We start from the raw sequence: 21,466 nt of genomic DNA, 5'->3' as shown, positions 1-21,466 counted from the left end.
GCAGAGAAATGACCATGAAAATCTGCAGTTTTTTGGCTGTAACTTTGCAGGTGTTGCTCGCAGCGTATCGGGACTGCGATTAATCGATTCCTCTCGCAAAATCACGTCGGAATAGTACTCTAAAGAATTAATTGCAGCACTTTTCAGAGTCGTTGAAATTTTCGCCAAAAATGCAAAGGGGTTAGCCTTGGATTTTTTTTGGCCGAAAAATCTTTATTCTGGGAATCGATCCGTATGACGCTTTTTAGACCAATTCGACGCCCAGGAACTCAGAAAACACATGAAAAATAGCCTAGGACCAGCAGCAGAGAAATGACGATGAAAATCTGCAGTTTTTTGGCTGTAACTTTGCAGGTGTTGCTCGCAGCGTATCGGGACTGCGATTAATCGATTCCTCTCGCAAAATCACGTCGGAATAGTACTCTAAAGAATTAATTGCAGCACTTTTCGGAGTCGTCGAAATTTTCGCCAAAAATGCAAAGGGGTTAGCCTTGGATTTTTTTTGGCCGAAAAATCTTTATTCTGGGAATCGATCCGTATGACGCTTTTTAGACTAATTCGACGCCCAGGAACTCAGAAAACACATGAAAAATAGCCTAGGACCAGCAGCAGAGAAATGACGATAAAAATCTGCAGTTTTCCGGCTCTAACTTTGCAGGTGTTGCTCGCAGCGTATCGGGACTGCGATTAATCGATTCCTCTCGCAAAATCACGTCGGAATAGTACTCTAAAGAATTAATTGCAGCACTTTTCAGAGTCGTCGAAATTTTCGCCAAAAATGCAAAGGGGTTAGCCTTGGATTTTTTTTGGCCGAAAAATCTTTATTCTGGGAATCGTTCCGTATGACGCTTTGTAGACTAATTCGACGCCCAGGAACTCAGAAAACACATGAAAAATAGCCTAGGACCAGCAGCAGAGAAATGACGATGAAAATCTGCAGTTTTTTGGCTGTAACTTTGCAGGTGTTGCTCGCAGCGTATCGGGACTGCGATTAATCGATTCCTCTCGCAAAATCACGTCGGAATAGTACTCTAAAGAATTAATTGCAGCACTTTTCAGAGTCGTCGAAATTTTCGCCAAAAATGCAAAGGGGTTAGCCTTGGATTTTTTTTGGCCGAAAAATCTTTATTCTGGGAATCGATCCGTATGACGCTTTTTAGACTAATTCGACGCCCAGGAACTCAGAAAACACATGAAAAATAGCCTAGGACCAGCAGCAGAGAAATGACGATGAAAATCTGCAGTTTTTTGGCTGTAACTTTGCAGGTGTTGCTCGCAGCGTATCGGGACTGCGATTAATCGATTCCTCTCGCAAAATCACGTCGGAATAGTACTCTAAAGAATTAATTGCAGCACTTTTCAAAGTCGTCGAAATTTTTGCCAAAAATGCAAAGGGGTTAGCCTTCGATTTTTTTTAGCTGAAAAATCTTTTGTCTGGGAATCGATCCGTATGACGCTTTTTACACTAATTCGACGCCCAGGAACTCAGAAAACACATGAAAAATAGCCTAGGACCAGCAGCAGAGAAATGACGATGAAAATCTGCAGTTTTTTGGCTGTAACTTTGCAGGTGTTGCTCGCAGCGTATCGGGACTGCGATTAATCGATTCCTCTCGCAAAATCACGTCGGAATAGTACTCTAAAGAATTAATTGCAGCACTTTTCAAAGTCGTGGAAATTTTTGCCAAAAATGCAAAGGGGTTAGCCTTGGATTTTTTTTAGCCGAAAAATCTTTTGTCTGGGAATCGGTCCGTATGACGCTTTTTAGACTAATTCGACGCCCAGGAACTCAGGAAACACATGAAAAATAGCCTAGGACCAGCAGCAGAGAAATGACGATGAAAATCTGCAGTTTTTTGGCTGTAACTTTGCAGGTGTTGCTCGCAGCGTATCGGGACTGCGATTAATCGATTCCTCTCGCAAAATCACGTCGGAATAGTACTCTAAAGAATTAATTGCAGCACTTTTCAAAGTCGTCGAAATTTTTGCCAAAAATGCAAAGGGGTTAGCCTTGGATTTTTTTTGGCCGAAAAATCTTTATTCTGGGAATCGATCCGTATGACGCTTTTTAGACTAATTCGACGCCCAGGAACTCAGAAAACACATGAAAAATAGCCTAGGACCAGCAGCAGAGAAATGACGATGAAAATCTGCAGTTTTTTGGCTGTAACTTTGCAGGTGTTGCTCGCAGCGTATCGGGACTGCGATTAATCGATTCCTCTCGCAAAATCACGTCGGAATAGTACTCTAAAGAATTAATTGCAGCACTTTTCAAAGTCGTCGAAATTTTTGCCAAAAATGCAAAGGGGTTAGCCTTGGATTTTTTTTAGCCGAAAAATCTTTTGTCTGGGAATCGATCCGTATGACGCTTTTTAGACTAATTCGACGCCCAGGAACTCAGAAAACACATGAAAAATAGCCTAGGACCAGCAGCAGAGAAATGACGATGAAAATCTGCAGTTTTCCGGCTGTAACTTTGCAGGTGTTGCTCGCAGCGTATCGGGACTGCGATTAATCGATTCCTCTCGCAAAATCACGTCGGAATAGTACTCTAAAGAATTAATTGCAGCACTTTTCAAAGTTGTCGAAATTTTCGCCAAAAATGCAAAGGGGTTAGCTTCGGATTTTTTTTGGCCGAAAAATCTTTTGTCTGGGAATCGATCCGTATGACGCTTTTTAGACTAATTCGACGCCCAGGAACTCAGAAAACACATGAAAAATAGCCTAGGACCAGCAGCAGAGAAATGACGATGAAAATCTGCAGTTTTTTGGCTGTAACTTTGCAGGTGTTGCTCGCAGCGTATCGGGACTGCGATTAATCGATTCCTCTCGCAAAATCACGTCGGAATAGTACTCTAAAGAATTAATTGCAGCACTTTTCAGAGTCGTCGAAATTTTCGCCAAAAATGCAAAGGGGTTAGCCTTGGATTTTTTTTGGCCGAAAAATCTTTATTCTGGGAATCGATCCGTATGACGCTTTTTAGACTAATTCGACGCCCAGGAACTCAGAAAACACATGAAAAATAGCCTAGGACCAGCAGCAGAGAAATGACCATGAAAATCTGCAGTTTTTTGGCTGAAACTTTGCAGGTGTTGCTCGCAGCGTATCGGGACTGCGATTAATCGATTCCTCTCGCAAAATCACGTCGGAATAGTACTCTAAAGAATTAATTGCAGCACTTTTCAGAGTCGTCGAAATTTTCGCCAAAAATGCAAAGGGGTTAGCCTTGGATTTTTTTTGGCCGAAAAATCTTTATTCTGGGAATCGATCCGTATGACGCTTTTTAGACTGATTCGACGCCCAGGAACTCAGAAAACACATGAAAAATAGCCTAGGACCAGCAGCAGAGAAATGACGATGAAAATCTGCAGTTTTTTGGCTGTAACTTTGCAGGTGTTGCTCGCAGCGTATCGGGACTGCGATTAATCGATTCCTCTCGCAAAATCACGTCGGAATAGTACTCTAAAGAATTAATTGCAGCACTTTTCAAAGTCGTCGAAATTTTTGCCAAAAATGCAAAGGGGTTAGCCTTCGATTTTTTTTAGCCGAAAAATCTTTTGTCTGGGAATCGATCCGTATGACGCTTTTTACACTAATTCGACGCCCAGGAACTCAGAAAACACATGAAAAATAGCCTAGGACCAGCAGCAGAGAAATGACGATGAAAATCTGCAGTTTTTTGGCTGTAACTTTGCAGGTGTTGCTCGCAGCGTATCGGGACTGCGATTAATCGATTCCTCTCGCAAAATCACGTCGGAATAGTACTCTAAAGAATTAATTGCAGCACTTTTCAGAGTCGTCGAAATTTTCGCCAAAAATGCAAAGGGGTTAGCCTTGGATTTTTTTTGGCCGAAAAATCTTTATTCTGGGAATCGATCCGTATGACGCTTTTTAGACTAATTCGACGCCCAGGAACTCAGAAAACACATGAAAAATAGCCTAGGACCAGCAGCAGAGAAATGACGATGAAAATCTGCAGTTTTTTGGCTGTAACTTTGCAGGTGTTGCTCGCAGCGTATCGGGACTGCGATTAATCGATTCCTCTCGCAAAATCACGTCGGAATAGTACTCTAAAGAATTAATTGCAGCACTTTTCGGAGTCGTCGAAATTTTCGCCAAAAATGCAAAGGGGTTAGCCTTGGATTTTTTTTGGCCGAAAAATCTTTATTCTGGGAATCGATCCGTATGACGCTTTTTAGACTAATTCGACGCCCAGGAACTCAGAAAACACATGAAAAATAGCCTAGGACCAGCAGCAGAGAAATGACGATAAAAATCTGCAGTTTTCCGGCTCTAACTTTGCAGGTGTTGCTCGCAGCGTATCGGGACTGCGATTAATCGATTCCTCTCGCAAAATCACGTCGGAATAGTACTCTAAAGAATTAATTGCAGCACTTTTCAGAGTCGTCGAAATTTTCGCCAAAAATGCAAAGGGGTTAGCCTTGGATTTTTTTTGGCCGAAAAATCTTTATTCTGGGAATCGATCCGTATGACGCTTTTTAGACTAATTCGACGCCCAGGAACTCAGAAAACACATGAAAAATAGCCTAGGACCAGCAGCAGAGAAATGACGATGAAAATCTGCAGTTTTTTGGCTGTAACTTTGCAGGTGTTGCTCGCAGCGTATCGGGACTGCGATTAATCGATTCCTCTCGCAAAATCACGTCGGAATAGTACTCTAAAGAATTAATTGCAGCACTTTTCAGAGTCGTCGAAATTTTCGCCAAAAATGCAAAGGGGTTAGCCTTGGATTTTTTTTGGCCGAAAAATCTTTATTCTGGGAATCGATCCGTATGACGCTTTTTAGACTAATTCGACGCCCAGGAACTCAGAAAACACATGAAAAATAGCCTAGGACCAGCAGCAGAGAAATGACGATGAAAATCTGCAGTTTTTTGGCTGTAACTTTGCAGGTGTTGCTCGCAGCGTATCGGGACTGCGATTAATCGATTCCTCTCGCAAAATCACGTCGGAATAGTACTCTAAAGAATTAATTGCAGCACTTTTCAAAGTCGTCGAAATTTTTGCCAAAAATGCAAAGGGGTTAGCCTTCGATTTTTTTTAGCCGAAAAATCTTTTGTCTGGGAATCGATCCGTATGACGCTTTTTACACTAATTCGACGCCCAGGAACTCAGAAAACACATGAAAAATAGCCTAGGACCAGCAGCAGAGAAATGACGATGAAAATCTGCAGTTTTTTGGCTGTAACTTTGCAGGTGTTGCTCGCAGCGTATCGGGACTGCGATTAATCGATTCCTCTCGCAAAATCACGTCGGAATAGTACTCTAAAGAATTAATTGCAGCACTTTTCAAAGTCGTCGAAATTTTTGCCAAAAATGCAAAGGGGTTAGCCTTGGATTTTTTTTAGCCGAAAAATCTTTTGTCTGGGAATCGGTCCGTATGACGCTTTTTAGACTAATTCGACGCCCAGGAACTCAGAAAACACATGAAAAATAGCCTAGGACCAGCAGCAGAGAAATGACGATGAAAATCTGCAGTTTTTTGGCTGTAACTTTGCAGGTGTTGCTCGCAGCGTATCGGGACTGCGATTAATCGATTCCTCTCGCAAAATCACGTCGGAATAGTACTCTAAAGAATTAATTGCAGCACTTTTCAAAGTCGTCGAAATTTTTGCCAAAAATGCAAAGGGGTTAGCCTTGGATTTTTTTTGGCCGAAAAATCTTTATTCTGGGAATCGATCCGTATGACGCTTTTTAGACTAATTCGACGCCCAGGAACTCAGAAAACACATGAAAAATAGCCTAGGACCAGCAGCAGAGAAATGACGATGAAAATCTGCAGTTTTTTGGCTGTAACTTTGCAGGTGTTGCTCGCAGCGTATCGGGACTGCGATTAATCGATTCCTCTCGCAAAATCACGTCGGAATAGTACTCTAAAGAATTAATTGCAGCACTTTTCAAAGTCGTCGAAATTTTTGCCAAAAATGCAAAGGGGTTAGCCTTGGATTTTTTTTAGCCGAAAAATCTTTTGTCTGGGAATCGATCCGTATGACGCTTTTTAGACTAATTCGACGCCCAGGAACTCAGAAAACACATGAAAAATAGCCTAGGACCAGCAGCAGAGAAATGACGATGAAAATCTGCAGTTTTCCGGCTGTAACTTTGCAGGTGTTGCTCGCAGCGTATCGGGACTGCGATTAATCGATTCCTCTCGCAAAATCACGTCGGAATAGTACTCTAAAGAATTAATTGCAGCACTTTTCAAAGTTGTCGAAATTTTCGCCAAAAATGCAAAGGGGTTAGCTTCGGATTTTTTTTGGCCGAAAAATCTTTTGTCTGGGAATCGATCCGTATGACGCTTTTTAGACTAATTCGACGCCCAGGAACTCAGAAAACACATGAAAAATAGCCTAGGACCAGCAGCAGAGAAATGACGATGAAAATCTGCAGTTTTTTGGCTGTAACTTTGCAGGTGTTGCTCGCAGCGTATCGGGACTGCGATTAATCGATTCCTCTCGCAAAATCACGTCGGAATAGTACTCTAAAGAATTAATTGCAGCACTTTTCAGAGTCGTCGAAATTTTCGCCAAAAATGCAAAGGGGTTAGCCTTGGATTTTTTTTGGCCGAAAAATCTTTATTCTGGGAATCGATCCGTATGACGCTTTTTAGACTAATTCGACGCCCAGGAACTCAGAAAACACATGAAAAATAGCCTAGGACCAGCAGCAGAGAAATGACCATGAAAATCTGCAGTTTTTTGGCTGAAACTTTGCAGGTGTTGCTCGCAGCGTATCGGGACTGCGATTAATCGATTCCTCTCGCAAAATCACGTCGGAATAGTACTCTAAAGAATTAATTGCAGCACTTTTCAGAGTCGTCGAAATTTTCGCCAAAAATGCAAAGGGGTTAGCCTTGGATTTTTTTTGGCCGAAAAATCTTTATTCTGGGAATCGATCCGTATGACGCTTTTTAGACTAATTCGACGCCCAGGAACTCAGAAAACACATGAAAAATAGCCTAGGACCAGCAGCAGAGAAATGACGATGAAAATCTGCAGTTTTTTGGCTGTAACTTTGCAGGTGTTGCTCGCAGCGTATCGGGACTGCGATTAATCGATTCCTCTCGCAAAATCACGTCGGAATAGTACTCTAAAGAATTAATTGCAGCACTTTTCAGAGTCGTCGAAATTTTCGCCAAAAATGCAAAGGGGTTAGCCTTGGATTTTTTTTGGCCGAAAAATCTTTATTCTGGGAATCGATCCGTATGACGCTTTTTAGACTAATTCGACGCCCAGGAACTCAGAAAACACATGAAAAATAGCCTAGGACCAGCAGCAGAGAAATGACGATGAAAATCTGCAGTTTTTTGGCTGTAACTTTGCAGGTGTTGCTCGCAGCGTATCGGGACTGCGATTAATCGATTCCTCTCGCAAAATCACGTCGGAATAGTACTCTAAAGAATTAATTGCAGCACTTTTCAGAGTCGTCGAAATTTTCGCCAAAAATGCAAAGGGGTTAGCCTTGGATTTTTTTTGGCCGAAAAATCTTTATTCTGGGAATCGATCCGTATGACGCTTTTTAGACTAATTCGACGCCCAGGAACTCAGAAAACACATGAAAAATAGCCTAGGACCAGCAGCAGAGAAATGACGATGAAAATCTGCAGTTTTTTGGCTGTAACTTTGCAGGTGTTGCTCGCAGCGTATCGGGACTGCGATTAATCGATTCCTCTCGCAAAATCACGTCGGAATAGTACTCTAAAGAATTAATTGCAGCACTTTTCAAAGTCGTCGAAATTTTTGCCAAAAATGCAAAGGGGTTAGCCTTCGATTTTTTTTAGCCGAAAAATCTTTTGTCTGGGAATCGATCCGTATGACGCTTTTTACACTAATTCGACGCCCAGGAACTCAGAAAACACATGAAAAATAGCCTAGGACCAGCAGCAGAGAAATGACGATGAAAATCTGCAGTTTTTTGGCTGTAACTTTGCAGGTGTTGCTCGCAGCGTATCGGGACTGCGATTAATCGATTCCTCTCGCAAAATCACGTCGGAATAGTACTCTAAAGAATTAATTGCAGCACTTTTCAAAGTCGTCGAAATTTTTGCCAAAAATGCAAAGGGGTTAGCCTTGGATTTTTTTTAGCCGAAAAATCTTTTGTCTGGGAATCGGTCCGTATGACGCTTTTTAGACTCATTCGACGCCCAGGAACTCAGAAAACACATGAAAAATAGCCTAGGACCAGCAGCAGAGAAATGACGATGAAAATCTGCAGTTTTTTGGCTGTAACTTTGCAGGTGTTGCTCGCAGCGTATCGGGACTGCGATTAATCGATTCCTCTCGCAAAATCACGTCGGAATAGTACTCTAAAGAATTAATTGCAGCACTTTTCAAAGTCGTCGAAATTTTTGCCAAAAATGCAAAGGGGTTAGCCTTGGATTTTTTTTGGCCGAAAAATCTTTATTCTGGGAATCGATCCGTATGACGCTTTTTAGACTAATTCGACGCCCAGGAACTCAGAAAACACATGAAAAATAGCCTAGGACCAGCAGCAGAGAAATGACGATGAAAATCTGCAGTTTTTTGGCTGTAACTTTGCAGGTGTTGCTCGCAGCGTATCGGGACTGCGATTAATCGATTCCTCTCGCAAAATCACGTCGGAATAGTACTCTAAAGAATTAATTGCAGCACTTTTCAAAGTCGTCGAAATTTTTGCCAAAAATGCAAAGGGGTTAGCCTTGGATTTTTTTTAGCCGAAAAATCTTTTGTCTGGGAATCGATCCGTATGACGCTTTTTAGACTAATTCGACGCCCAGGAACTCAGAAAACACATGAAAAATAGCCTAGGACCAGCAGCAGAGAAATGACGATGAAAATCTGCAGTTTTCCGGCTGTAACTTTGCAGGTGTTGCTCGCAGCGTATCGGGACTGCGATTAATCGATTCCTCTCGCAAAATCACGTCGGAATAGTACTCTAAAGAATTAATTGCAGCACTTTTCAAAGTTGTCGAAATTTTCGCCAAAAATGCAAAGGGGTTAGCTTCGGATTTTTTTTGGCCGAAAAATCTTTTGTCTGGGAATCGATCCGTATGACGCTTTTTAGACTAATTCGACGCCCAGGAACTCAGAAAACACATGAAAAATAGCCTAGGACCAGCAGCAGAGAAATGACGATGAAAATCTGCAGTTTTTTGGCTGTAACTTTGCAGGTGTTGCTCGCAGCGTATCGGGACTGCGATTAATCGATTCCTCTCGCAAAATCACGTCGGAATAGTACTCTAAAGAATTAATTGCAGCACTTTTCAGAGTCGTCGAAATTTTCGCCAAAAATGCAAAGGGGTTAGCCTTGGATTTTTTTTGGCCGAAAAATCTTTATTCTGGGAATCGATCCGTATGACGCTTTTTAGACTAATTCGACGCCCAGGAACTCAGAAAACACATGAAAAATAGCCTAGGACCAGCAGCAGAGAAATGACCATGAAAATCTGCAGTTTTTTGGCTGAAACTTTGCAGGTGTTGCTCGCAGCGTATCGGGACTGCGATTAATCGATTCCTCTCGCAAAATCACGTCGGAATAGTACTCTAAAGAATTAATTGCAGCACTTTTCAGAGTCGTCGAAATTTTCGCCAAAAATGCAAAGGGGTTAGCCTTGGATTTTTTTTGGCCGAAAAATCTTTATTCTGGGAATCGATCCGTATGACGCTTTTTAGACTGATTCGACGCCCAGGAACTCAGAAAACACATGAAAAATAGCCTAGGACCAGCAGCAGAGAAATGACGATGAAAATCTGCAGTTTTTTGGCTGTAACTTTGCAGGTGTTGCTCGCAGCGTATCGGGACTGCGATTAATCGATTCCTCTCGCAAAATCACGTCGGAATAGTACTCTAAAGAATTAATTGCAGCACTTTTCAAAGTCGTCGAAATTTTTGCCAAAAATGCAAAGGGGTTAGCCTTCGATTTTTTTTAGCCGAAAAATCTTTTGTCTGGGAATCGATCCGTATGACGCTTTTTACACTAATTCGACGCCCAGGAACTCAGAAAACACATGAAAAATAGCCTAGGACCAGCAGCAGAGAAATGACGATGAAAATCTGCAGTTTTTTGGCTGTAACTTTGCAGGTGTTGCTCGCAGCGTATCGGGACTGCGATTAATCGATTCCTCTCGCAAAATCACGTCGGAATAGTACTCTAAAGAATTAATTGCAGCACTTTTCAGAGTCGTCGAAATTTTCGCCAAAAATGCAAAGGGGTTAGCCTTGGATTTTTTTTGGCCGAAAAATCTTTATTCTGGGAATCGATCCGTATGACGCTTTTTAGACTAATTCGACGCCCAGGAACTCAGAAAACACATGAAAAATAGCCTAGGACCAGCAGCAGAGAAATGACGATGAAAATCTGCAGTTTTTTGGCTGTAACTTTGCAGGTGTTGCTCGCAGCGTATCGGGACTGCGATTAATCGATTCCTCTCGCAAAATCACGTCGGAATAGTACTCTAAAGAATTAATTGCAGCACTTTTCGGAGTCGTCGAAATTTTCGCCAAAAATGCAAAGGGGTTAGCCTTGGATTTTTTTTGGCCGAAAAATCTTTATTCTGGGAATCGATCCGTATGACGCTTTTTAGACTAATTCGACGCCCAGGAACTCAGAAAACACATGAAAAATAGCCTAGGACCAGCAGCAGAGAAATGACGATAAAAATCTGCAGTTTTCCGGCTCTAACTTTGCAGGTGTTGCTCGCAGCGTATCGGGACTGCGATTAATCGATTCCTCTCGCAAAATCACGTCGGAATAGTACTCTAAAGAATTAATTGCAGCACTTTTCAGAGTCGTCGAAATTTTCGCCAAAAATGCAAAGGGGTTAGCCTTGGATTTTTTTTGGCCGAAAAATCTTTATTCTGGGAATCGATCCGTATGACGCTTTTTAGACTAATTCGACGCCCAGGAACTCAGAAAACACATGAAAAATAGCCTAGGACCAGCAGCAGAGAAATGACGATGAAAATCTGCAGTTTTTTGGCTGTAACTTTGCAGGTGTTGCTCGCAGCGTATCGGGACTGCGATTAATCGATTCCTCTCGCAAAATCACGTCGGAATAGTACTCTAAAGAATTAATTGCAGCACTTTTCAGAGTCGTCGAAATTTTCGCCAAAAATGCAAAGGGGTTAGCCTTGGATTTTTTTTGGCCGAAAAATCTTTATTCTGGGAATCGATCCGTATGACGCTTTTTAGACTAATTCGACGCCCAGGAACTCAGAAAACACATGAAAAATAGCCTAGGACCAGCAGCAGAGAAATGACGATGAAAATCTGCAGTTTTTTGGCTGTAACTTTGCAGGTGTTGCTCGCAGCGTATCGGGACTGCGATTAATCGATTCCTCTCGCAAAATCACGTCGGAATAGTACTCTAAAGAATTAATTGCAGCACTTTTCAAAGTCGTCGAAATTTTTGCCAAAAATGCAAAGGGGTTAGCCTTCGATTTTTTTTAGCCGAAAAATCTTTTGTCTGGGAATCGATCCGTATGACGCTTTTTACACTAATTCGACGCCCAGGAACTCAGAAAACACATGAAAAATAGCCTAGGACCAGCAGCAGAGAAATGACGATGAAAATCTGCAGTTTTTTGGCTGTAACTTTGCAGGTGTTGCTCGCAGCGTATCGGGACTGCGATTAATCGATTCCTCTCGCAAAATCACGTCGGAATAGTACTCTAAAGAATTAATTGCAGCACTTTTCAAAGTCGTCGAAATTTTTGCCAAAAATGCAAAGGGGTTAGCCTTGGATTTTTTTTGGCCGAAAAATCTTTATTCTGGGAATCGATCCGTATGACGCTTTTTAGACTAATTCGACGCCCAGGAACTCAGAAAACACATGAAAAATAGCCTAGGACCAGCAGCAGAGAAATGACGATGAAAATCTGCAGTTTTTTGGCTGTAACTTTGCAGGTGTTGCTCGCAGCGTATCGGGACTGCGATTAATCGATTCCTCTCGCAAAATCACGTCGGAATAGTACTCTAAAGAATTAATTGCAGCACTTTTCAAAGTCGTCGAAATTTTCGCCAAAAATGCAAAGGGGTTAGCCTTGGATTTTTTTTGGCCGAAAAATCTTTATTCTGGGAATCGATCCGTATGACGCTTTTTAGACTAATTCGACGCCCAGGAACTCAGAAAACACATGAAAAATAGCCTAGGACCAGCAGCAGAGAAATGACGATGAAAATCTGCAGTTTTTTGGCTGTAACTTTGCAGGTGTTGCTCGCAGCGTATCGGGACTGCGATTAATCGATTCCTCTCGCAAAATCACGTCGGAATAGTACTCTAAAGAATTAATTGCAGCACTTTTCAGAGTCGTCGAAATTTTCGCCAAAAATGCAAAGGGGTTAGCCTTGGATTTTTTTTGGCCGAAAAATCTTCATTCTGGGAATCGATCCGTATGACGCTTTTTAGACTAATTCGACGCCCAGGAACTCAGAAAACACATGAAAAATAGCCTAGGACCAGCAGCAGAGAAATGACGATAAAAATCTGCAGTTTTCCGGCTCTAACTTTGCAGGTGTTGCTCGCAGCGTATCGGGACTGCGAATAATCGATTCCTCTCGCAAAATCACGTCGGAATAGTACTCTAAAGAATTAATTGCAGCACTTTTCAAAGTCGTCGAAATTTTTGCCAAAAATGCAAAGGGTTTAGCCTTGGATTTTTTTTAGCCAAAAAATCTTTTGTCTGGGAATCGATCCGTATGACGCTTTTTAGACTAATTCGACGCCCAGGAACTCAGAAAACACATGAAAAATAGCCTAGGACCAGCAGCAGAGAAATGACGATGAAAATCTGCAGTTTTTTGGCTGTAACTTTGCAGGTGTTGCTCGCAGCGTATCGGGACTGCGATTAATCGATTCCTCTCGCAAAATCACGTCGGAATAGTACTCTAAAGAATTAATTGCAGCACTTTTCAGAGTCGTCGAAATTTTCGCCAAAAATGCAAAGGGGTTAGCCTTGGATTTTTTTTGGCCGAAAAATCTTTATTCTGGGAATCGATCCGTATGACGCTTTTTAGACTAATTCGACGCCCAGGAACTCAGAAAACACATGAAAAATAGCCTAGGACCAGCAGCAGAGAAATGACGATGAAAATCTGCAGTTTTTTGGCTGTAACTTTGCAGGTGTTGCTCGCAGCGTATCGGGACTGCGATTAATCGATTCCTCTCGCAAAATCACGTCGGAATAGTACTCTAAAGAATTAATTGCAGCACTTTTCAAAGTCGTCGAAATTTTTGCCAAAAATGCAAAGGGGTTAGCCTTCGATTTTTTTTAGCCGAAAAATCTTTTGTCTGGGAATCGATCCGTATGACGCTTTTTACACTAATTCGACGCCCAGGAACTCAGAAAACACATGAAAAATAGCCTAGGACCAGCAGCAGAGAAATGACGATGAAAATCTGCAGTTTTTTGGCTGTAACTTTGCAGGTGTTGCTCGCAGCGTATCGGGACTGCGATTAATCGATTCCTCTCGCAAAATCACGTCGGAATAGTACTCTAAAGAATTAATTGCAGCACTTTTCAAAGTCGTCGAAATTTTTGCCAAAAATGCAAAGGGGTTAGCCTTGGATTTTTTTTGGCCGAAAAATCTTTATTCTGGGAATCGATCCGTATGACGCTTTTTAGACTAATTCGACGCCCAGGAACTCAGAAAACACATGAAAAATAGCCTAGGACCAGCAGCAGAGAAATGACGATGAAAATCTGCAGTTTTTTGGCTGTAACTTTGCAGGTGTTGCTCGCAGCGTATCGGGACTGCGATTAATCGATTCCTCTCGCAAAATCACGTCGGAATAGTACTCTAAAGAATTAATTGCAGCACTTTTCAAAGTCGTCGAAATTTTCGCCAAAAATGCAAAGGGGTTAGCCTTGGATTTTTTTTGGCCGAAAAATCTTTATTCTGGGAATCGATCCGTATGACGCTTTTTAGACTAATTCGACGCCCAGGAACTCAGAAAACACATGAAAAATAGCCTAGGACCAGCAGCAGAGAAATGACGATGAAAATCTGCAGTTTTTTGGCTGTAACTTTGCAGGTGTTGCTCGCAGCGTATCGGGACTGCGATTAATCGATTCCTCTCGCAAAATCACGTCGGAATAGTACTCTAAAGAATTAATTGCAGCACTTTTCAGAGTCGTCGAAATTTTCGCCAAAAATGCAAAGGGGTTAGCCTTGGATTTTTTTTGGCCGAAAAATCTTCATTCTGGGAATCGATCCGTATGACGCTTTTTAGACTAATTCGACGCCCAGGAACTCAGAAAACACATGAAAAATAGCCTAGGACCAGCAGCAGAGAAATGACGATAAAAATCTGCAGTTTTCCGGCTCTAACTTTGCAGGTGTTGCTCGCAGCGTATCGGGACTGCGAATAATCGATTCCTCTCGCAAAATCACGTCGGAATAGTACTCTAAAGAATTAATTGCAGCACTTTTCAAAGTCGTCGAAATTTTTGCCAAAAATGCAAAGGGTTTAGCCTTGGATTTTTTTTAGCCAAAAAATCTTTTGTCTGGGAATCGATCCGTATGACGCTTTTTAGACTAATTCGACGCCCAGGAACTCAGAAAACACATGAAAAATAGCCTAGGACCAGCAGCAGAGAAATGACGATGAAAATCTGCAGTTTTTTGGCTGTAACTTTGCAGGTGTTGCTCGCAGCGTATCGGGACTGCGATTAATCGATTCCTCTCGCAAAATCACGTCGGAATAGTACTCTAAAGAATTAATTGCAGCACTTTTCAGAGTCGTCGAAATTTTCGCCAAAAATGCAAAGGGGTTAGCCTTGGATTTTTTTTGGCCGAAAAATCTTTATTCTGGGAATCGATCCGTATGACGCTTTTTAGACTAATTCGACGCCCAGGAACTCAGAAAACACATGAAAAATAGCCTAGGACCAGCAGCAGAGAAATGACGATGAAAATCTGCAGTTTTTTGGCTGTAACTTTGCAGGTGTTGCTCGCAGCGTATCGGGACTGCGATTAATCGATTCCTCTCGCAAAATCACGTCGGAATAGTACTCTAAAGAATTAATTGCAGCACTTTTCAGAGTCGTCGAAATTTTCGCCAAAAATGCAAAGGGGTTAGCCTTGGATTTTTTTTGGCCGAAAAATCTTTATTCTGGGAATCGATCCGTATGACGCTTTTTAGACCAATTCGACGCCCAGGAACTCAGAAAACACATGAAAAATAGCCTAGGACCAGCAGCAGAGAAATGACGATGAAAATCTGCAGTTTTTTGGCTGTAACTTTGCAGGTGTTGCTCGCAGCGTATCGGGACTGCGATTAATCGATTCCTCTCGCAAAATCACGTCGGAATAGTACTCTAAAGAATTAATTGCAGCACTTTTCAGAGTCGTCGAAATTTTCGCCAAAAATGCAAAGGGGTTAGCCTTGGATTTTTTTTGGCCGAAAAATCTTTATTCTGGGAATCGATCCGTATGACGCTTTTTAGACTAATTCGACGCCCAGGAACTCAGAAAACACATGAAAAATAGCCTAGGACCAGCAGCAGAGAAATGACGATGAAAATCTGCAGTTTTTTGGCTGTAACTTTGCAGGTGTTGCTCGCAGCGTATCGGGACTGCGATTAATCGATTCCTCTCGCAAAATCACGTCGGAATAGTACTCTAAAGAATTAATTGCAGCACTTTTCAGAGTCGTCGAAATTTTCGCCAAAAATGCAAAGGGGTTAGCCTTGGATTTTTTTTGGCCGAAAAATCTTTATTCTGGGAATCGATCCGTATGACGCTTTTTAGACTAATTCGACGCCCAGGAACTCAGAAAACACATGAAAAATAGCCTAGGACCAGCAGCAGAGAAATGACGATGAAAATCTGCAGTTTTTTGGCTGTAACTTTGCAGGTGTTGCTCGCAGCGTATCGGGACTGCGATTAATCGATTCCTCTCGCAAAATCACGTCGGAATAGTACTCTAAAGAATTAATTGCAGCACTTTTCAAAGTCGTCGAAATTTTTGCCAAAAATGCAAAGGGGTTAGCCTTCGATTTTTTTTAGCCGAAAAATCTTTTGTCTGGGAATCGATCCGTATGACGCTTTTTAGACTAATTCGACGCCCAGGAACTCAGAAAACACATGAAAAATAGCCTAGGACCAGCAGCAGAGAAATGACGATGAAAATCTGCAGTTTTTTGGCTGTAACTTTGCAGGTGTTGCTCGCAGCGTATCGGGACTGCGATTAATCGATTCCTCTCGCAAAATCACGTCGGAATAGTACTCTAAAGAATTAATTGCAGCACTTTTCAAAGTCGTCGAAATTTTTGCCAAAAATGCAAAGGGGTTAGCCTTGGATTTTTTTTGGCCGAAAAATCTTTATTCTGGGAATCGATCCGTATGACGCTTTTTAGACTAATTCGACGCCCAGGAACTCAGAAAACACATGAAAAATAGCCTAGGACCAGCAGCAGAGAAATGACGATAAAAATCTGCAGTTTTTTGGCTGAAACTTTGCAGGTGTTGCTCGCAGCGTATCGGGACTGCGATTAATCGATTCCTCTCGCAAAATCACGTCGGAATAGTACTCTAAAGAATTAATTGCAGCACTTTTCAAAGTCGTCGAAATTTTTGCCAAAAATGCAAAGGGGTTAGCCTTGGATTTTTTTTAGCCGAAAAATCTTTTGTCTGGGAATCGATCCGTATGACGCTTTTTAGACTAATTCGACGCCCAGGAACTCAGAAAACACATGAAAAATAGCCTAGGACCAGCAGCAGAGAAATGACGATGAAAATCTGCAGTTTTCCGGCTGTAACTTTGCAGGTGTTGCTCGCAGCGTATCGGGACTGCGATTAATCGATTCCTCTCGCAAAATCACGTCGGAATAGTACTCTAAAGAATTAATTGCAGCACTTTTCAAAGTCGTCGAAATTTTTGCCAAAAATGCAAAGGGGTTAGTTTAGTTTAGTTTAGTTTATTGGATATCTCCCATTTCGGTGAACACAATACATTTTTCAAAAAATACGCTACATAGTTATACTTGTAATTTTATATAATGTTTTTTTTTTTTTTTTTTTCATTTCTGTCTGCGTGAAAAATAACTTATATTCTACGATGTGTACCTCCATGTAGAGTGCGTCGCCCTTCCCCACATAAGTTCGGAAACTTGTGCGTAGGGTGTCAAGGGTTCGGCTTACTTATTTTCCTTATTTTGTTTGTGTTGTCCGTCCTGTGTTCTGATTTGTAGGTCTTATCTGTTTCATTCCTGGCTTGTAATTTTGTTGAAGTATTCTCTTCCTCTGCTGAAAATCCATTGTTTCATGTTTTTTTTGAATCTGAGTGTTGGTTGTTTCCTCATTTCGTTATCGAGTTCGTTATATATTTTTCGGCCTATGTAGTCAGCTTGGTGTTGTCCTTTCGTTGTGTATGTTTTCAGGTTTGTTACCTCTTTGTTGACTCTTGCCCTTGTATCATGCGCGTGTACGATCTGGTATTCTTCGTCCGTTAAGTTCGATTTATGAATCTTTATTGCTGCAGCCTTCATGTAAGTTTGTCTAATGTCCAGTAGTCCCGTTTCTTCATATAATTTCTCGGTAGAGTATTTTCTATCCTTCTTGTACGCTATTCTTAGGATTAGCTTCTGAGTTATTTCCAGTGGTTTCAGATGTTTGCTGTATGTTCCACCCCAGCCTATTATACCGTATTCTAGTACGGAGTTCACGAGACTATAGTATACTCTTTTCATTGTTGTTTTGTCTACCATATTTTGTAAATTGATGAAGGTGTGTATCAGTTTTCGGATTCTTGCCGATGTTTGAAGTATATGTGTCTTCCATGTTAGTTTTTGGTCAATGATTATTCCTAGGTACTTCATTTCTTCTGTCTTTTCAATTTCTTCATACGTACATTTCTTGTTTGTTGTATCGCATCTATGTAGTTTAATTGAAAATTCCGGTCCTCTTGTTTCTTCTCCTATTTTGCTGGATGCGTATGTCATATATTTGGTTTTTTTCTCATTCAGGGATAGTAGGTGTTCGTTAAGATATTCATATACTGCATTCAGGTCTTGGTTTGCTGTTTCAAAGGCTTCTTTCCACGTATCCTTTGCAGTCAATATGACAGTGTCGTCGGCGTATGCTAATATTTTCGATGACATTTTCATGTTGCATATATCATTAACATATACGTTAAACAAGATTGCCGATAGGACAGTCCCTTGGGGTATTCCGCATTCCGTAATTTTTCGTTCACTGTATGATGTTCCTAGTTTTACTTGTTGCGTTCTTTCTGTCAGGTAGCTTCCGAACCATCGCAGAGAGATGCCCCTGATCCCTATTGCTTCCATTTTCTCCAACAGTCTTTGATGTGGCACCGTGTCGAAAGCTTTCGCTAGGTCTAGATACACTCCTACTATTTTCTTCTTTTTGTCTATCTTCCCGTATATGTACTTTGTTAGTGAGTAGATCGCATCCTGTGTGCTGCAATTTTGTCTGAATCCATATTGATTTACTGAAATGATGTTGTGCTTGTCCATGTGTTTTATCAGCCTAGTTTTCATACATTTCTCAAGGAGCTTTCCTATCGCACTGGTGATAGCTATGGGCCTATAGTTGGCCATGTCCATTTTATCCCCTGTCTTATATATAGTCGTTATGGTGTTTGTCTTAAAGTGTATCGGAAATATTCCTTTTTCTATACTAAGATTGAATATGTATTCTAGGGGTTTTGTAAGGTATTCTACATTGTGTTTGAGAAATTCGGCTTTAATGTTGTCATGTCCCGTGGATGCACTGTTTTTCTGCTCCATTATGTGTTTTTTTATTTCTGCTTCGTATATTGGTGTCAGGAATATTGAGTCCTTTATGTTTATTTCGTTTTTTGTGTTTCTCATCTTGGTTTTTGGGATTTTTTTGGCGAGATTCTTACCCATACTGATGTAAAACTCGTTAAAGCTGTTGGCAATTTGTTTAGGGTCGGTTATTTTCGTTTCTCCTATTTTTATTGTATATACACGTTCCTTGTTTCTATCCACTTTTTCATATCGATTTTCGTTGATTACTTGCCAGATCCTCTTCTGGTCATTGCCTGCTTTTTCTATTTGCTTACTGTAATAAGAGTTTTTTGTTGCTTTTATAAGTCTTGTGAGACTGTTCCTGTATATCCTGTATTCTTCTTTTTGTACGGTGTCGTTTTTGTTTCTCCGAAGCTTTCTCGCCATCTCGTCCCTCTTTCTAATAGATGTGATTATGCCTTGTGTGATCCATGGTTTTATTTTTTTCCATTTTGTGTTTGTTATTATGGTCTTGGTATTTGTTGCTTCATTGATTGTCCATTTTATTATTTTAATCAGGGCTTCCGTAGCTTTATTGACATCAGTTTGTGTTGTCACTTCTTGCCATTCTTCTCTCCCCAGAGATTCCCTGGTTTTGTTGTAGTCGATTTTTTTTATTTCAATTATATCCGGTTGCACTGCTTTGACGGTCTTCATTTGTATCATCGTCGAGAAGTGATCTGTTATGTTAGTTTGGATGACACTTGCTTTGACGTTTTTGGCATGTTTTTGTTTAACGAAGATGTGGTCGATACATGTGCTGTTGTTGTCTGTAACCCGAGTTGGAACATTTATGCAGGATATAAATTCGTGGTTGTACATTATGTTCAAGTAGTTCTCTTTTTCCTTGGATCTGATCCGATCTAGGGTGTCAATGTTAACGTCTCCAGCAAGTATAATGTTGTTTGATGTTTCTTTTTCCATTTCTTCATTGAGGCTTTTTAGAAACTCATCTACCTTGCCTGAAGGCGACTTGTAAATCGCATAAATCACGAACTCTTCCTTCTCTGTGCGTATTTGGAGTTTGATCACATTAGCCGCTTCAATCTGGCATACACCCTTCTTAGCTTGTAGCCCTTTTTTTACCAGAATTACAATTCCATCTCTGTCGGAGATTTTGTTTCCTGTCCAGAAGGTTGTGTAATCTCCGTCTTTGATATGTTCTTCATATTTGTCCATCCAGCTTTCTGTAAGTATGATAATGTCCAGTTTTACTTGTAGTTGCTGCATGAGTATAACGAGTTCGTCGGCGTGTCGTCTAATGCTTCTAATGTTCATCTGGAATATGGTGAGTTCGTTTTTCTCTGTGAGCTGTTGTTTCAGACTATCGGTTTCGTCGTATATGTTTAGGTAGTCAGTGTTGTATGTTTTCGTACCAATTTCTTCGTGATTCTCTATATGTGTGATCCAGTTATCCATGTTGTTGTTCTTTTAGTCTTTTACTTCGATATATTATGTTTCCGATGATACTGCATTTATCGATCGTTGTTTTTGGAGTAGAGTCAATGAGTCAATCCTAATAATTCTACTTTCTTCTGTTTCCCTAAGAAAGATTTTACCGTCTTTCACCCACACAAATTTATAATTATTTTCGTGCGCGAAAGATTTTGTGTGATACAGGAGAGATTTATTTGCGATTGTTAGAGCTTCATTTATGTATATTTTGGTCGTTTTTGGTATGCCTTCTATATTATGATTTGTCTGAATTAGTGTCCTTCGCTTTTCTAGCCAGATGTTGCGGTTTTCATTGTTGTTCATCCTGACTATGATAGGCTGCTTTTTGTTTGGTTTTGCCTTTGCCCTGAAGATATCTACAATGTCTCCGTGTTTGAAATTGGCGTTAATGGTTTTTGCTATATTGTGGACTACGTTCGTGAGGTTACCTTGCTGCACTTCCGGCAAACCGTAGATTTCAATCTCATTGTTTTTTCCTTTTTGCTCAATTTCGTTGAGTTTTTTTTCAAGGTTGTCACATCTTGTGCTCAGTTCGGAATTTTGTTTTTTCATTTCATTACATGTGGCTTCCATTTCTCGATTGCTTCTCGTTAGCTCCGTTACCATCCGGGTCAGCTCGTCTACTTTGTCAGAACAGAAATTGGCAGCCTGTTCGCAAGATGTCACCACAGCCCTCATATTAACGACTTCGGCGGTGTTGTGATTCATGTTTCTGTCTAGGGTGTCAAATTTTTTGGTTAGGTTTTCGAGCGTTATTTTTATTTGTTGAATGTTATTTGCAGTACTATCCTGTCTAATATGATGTGATCCAACAAGAATTCCCTCCATATTGCCTGATTCACCAGCATCATTGTTTGTTGATTTTCCTGGTACAGCGGTAGCTTTAGCCTTGGATTTTTTTTGGCCGAAAAATCTTTATTCTGGGAATCGATCCGTATGACGCTTTTTAGACTAATTCGACGCCCAGGAACTCAGAAAACACATGAAAAATAGCCTAGGACCAGCAGCAGAGAAATGACGATGAAAATCTGCAGTTTTTTGGCTGTAACTTTGCAGGTGTTGCTCGCAGCGTATCGGGACTGCGATTAATCGATTCCTCTCGCAAAATCACGTCGGAATAGTACTCTAAAGAATTAATTGCAGCACTTTTCAAAGTCGTCGAAATTTTTGCCAAAAATGCAAAGGGGTTAGCCTTGGATTTTTTTTAGCCGAAAAATCTTTTGTCTGGGAATC

General features: G+C 41.0%; 1 protein-coding gene across 1 annotated transcript; it reads right to left on the bottom strand.

The window, feature by feature from the left end:
• Positions 1–20,230: 20,230 nt before the first annotated feature.
• LOC124416272 lies at positions 20,231–21,061 on the bottom strand. Its single transcript, XM_046897202.1, has 2 exons — positions 20,794–21,061; positions 20,231–20,670 (listed from the first exon to the last, which is right to left on the bottom strand). The coding sequence occupies exons 1-2, from the start codon at positions 21,059–21,061 to the stop codon at positions 20,231–20,233; spliced, it is 708 nt and encodes a 235-aa protein (XP_046753158.1).
• Positions 21,062–21,466: the final 405 nt, after the last annotated feature.

Source organism: Diprion similis, chromosome 2 (assembly GCF_021155765.1).
Source record: "Diprion similis isolate iyDipSimi1 chromosome 2, iyDipSimi1.1, whole genome shotgun sequence".
Classification (NCBI taxonomy): Eukaryota; Metazoa; Arthropoda; class Insecta; order Hymenoptera; family Diprionidae; genus Diprion; species Diprion similis.
Note: the sequence above shows the minus strand (reverse complement) of the source record. Positions and strands in the feature narration are given on the sequence as shown.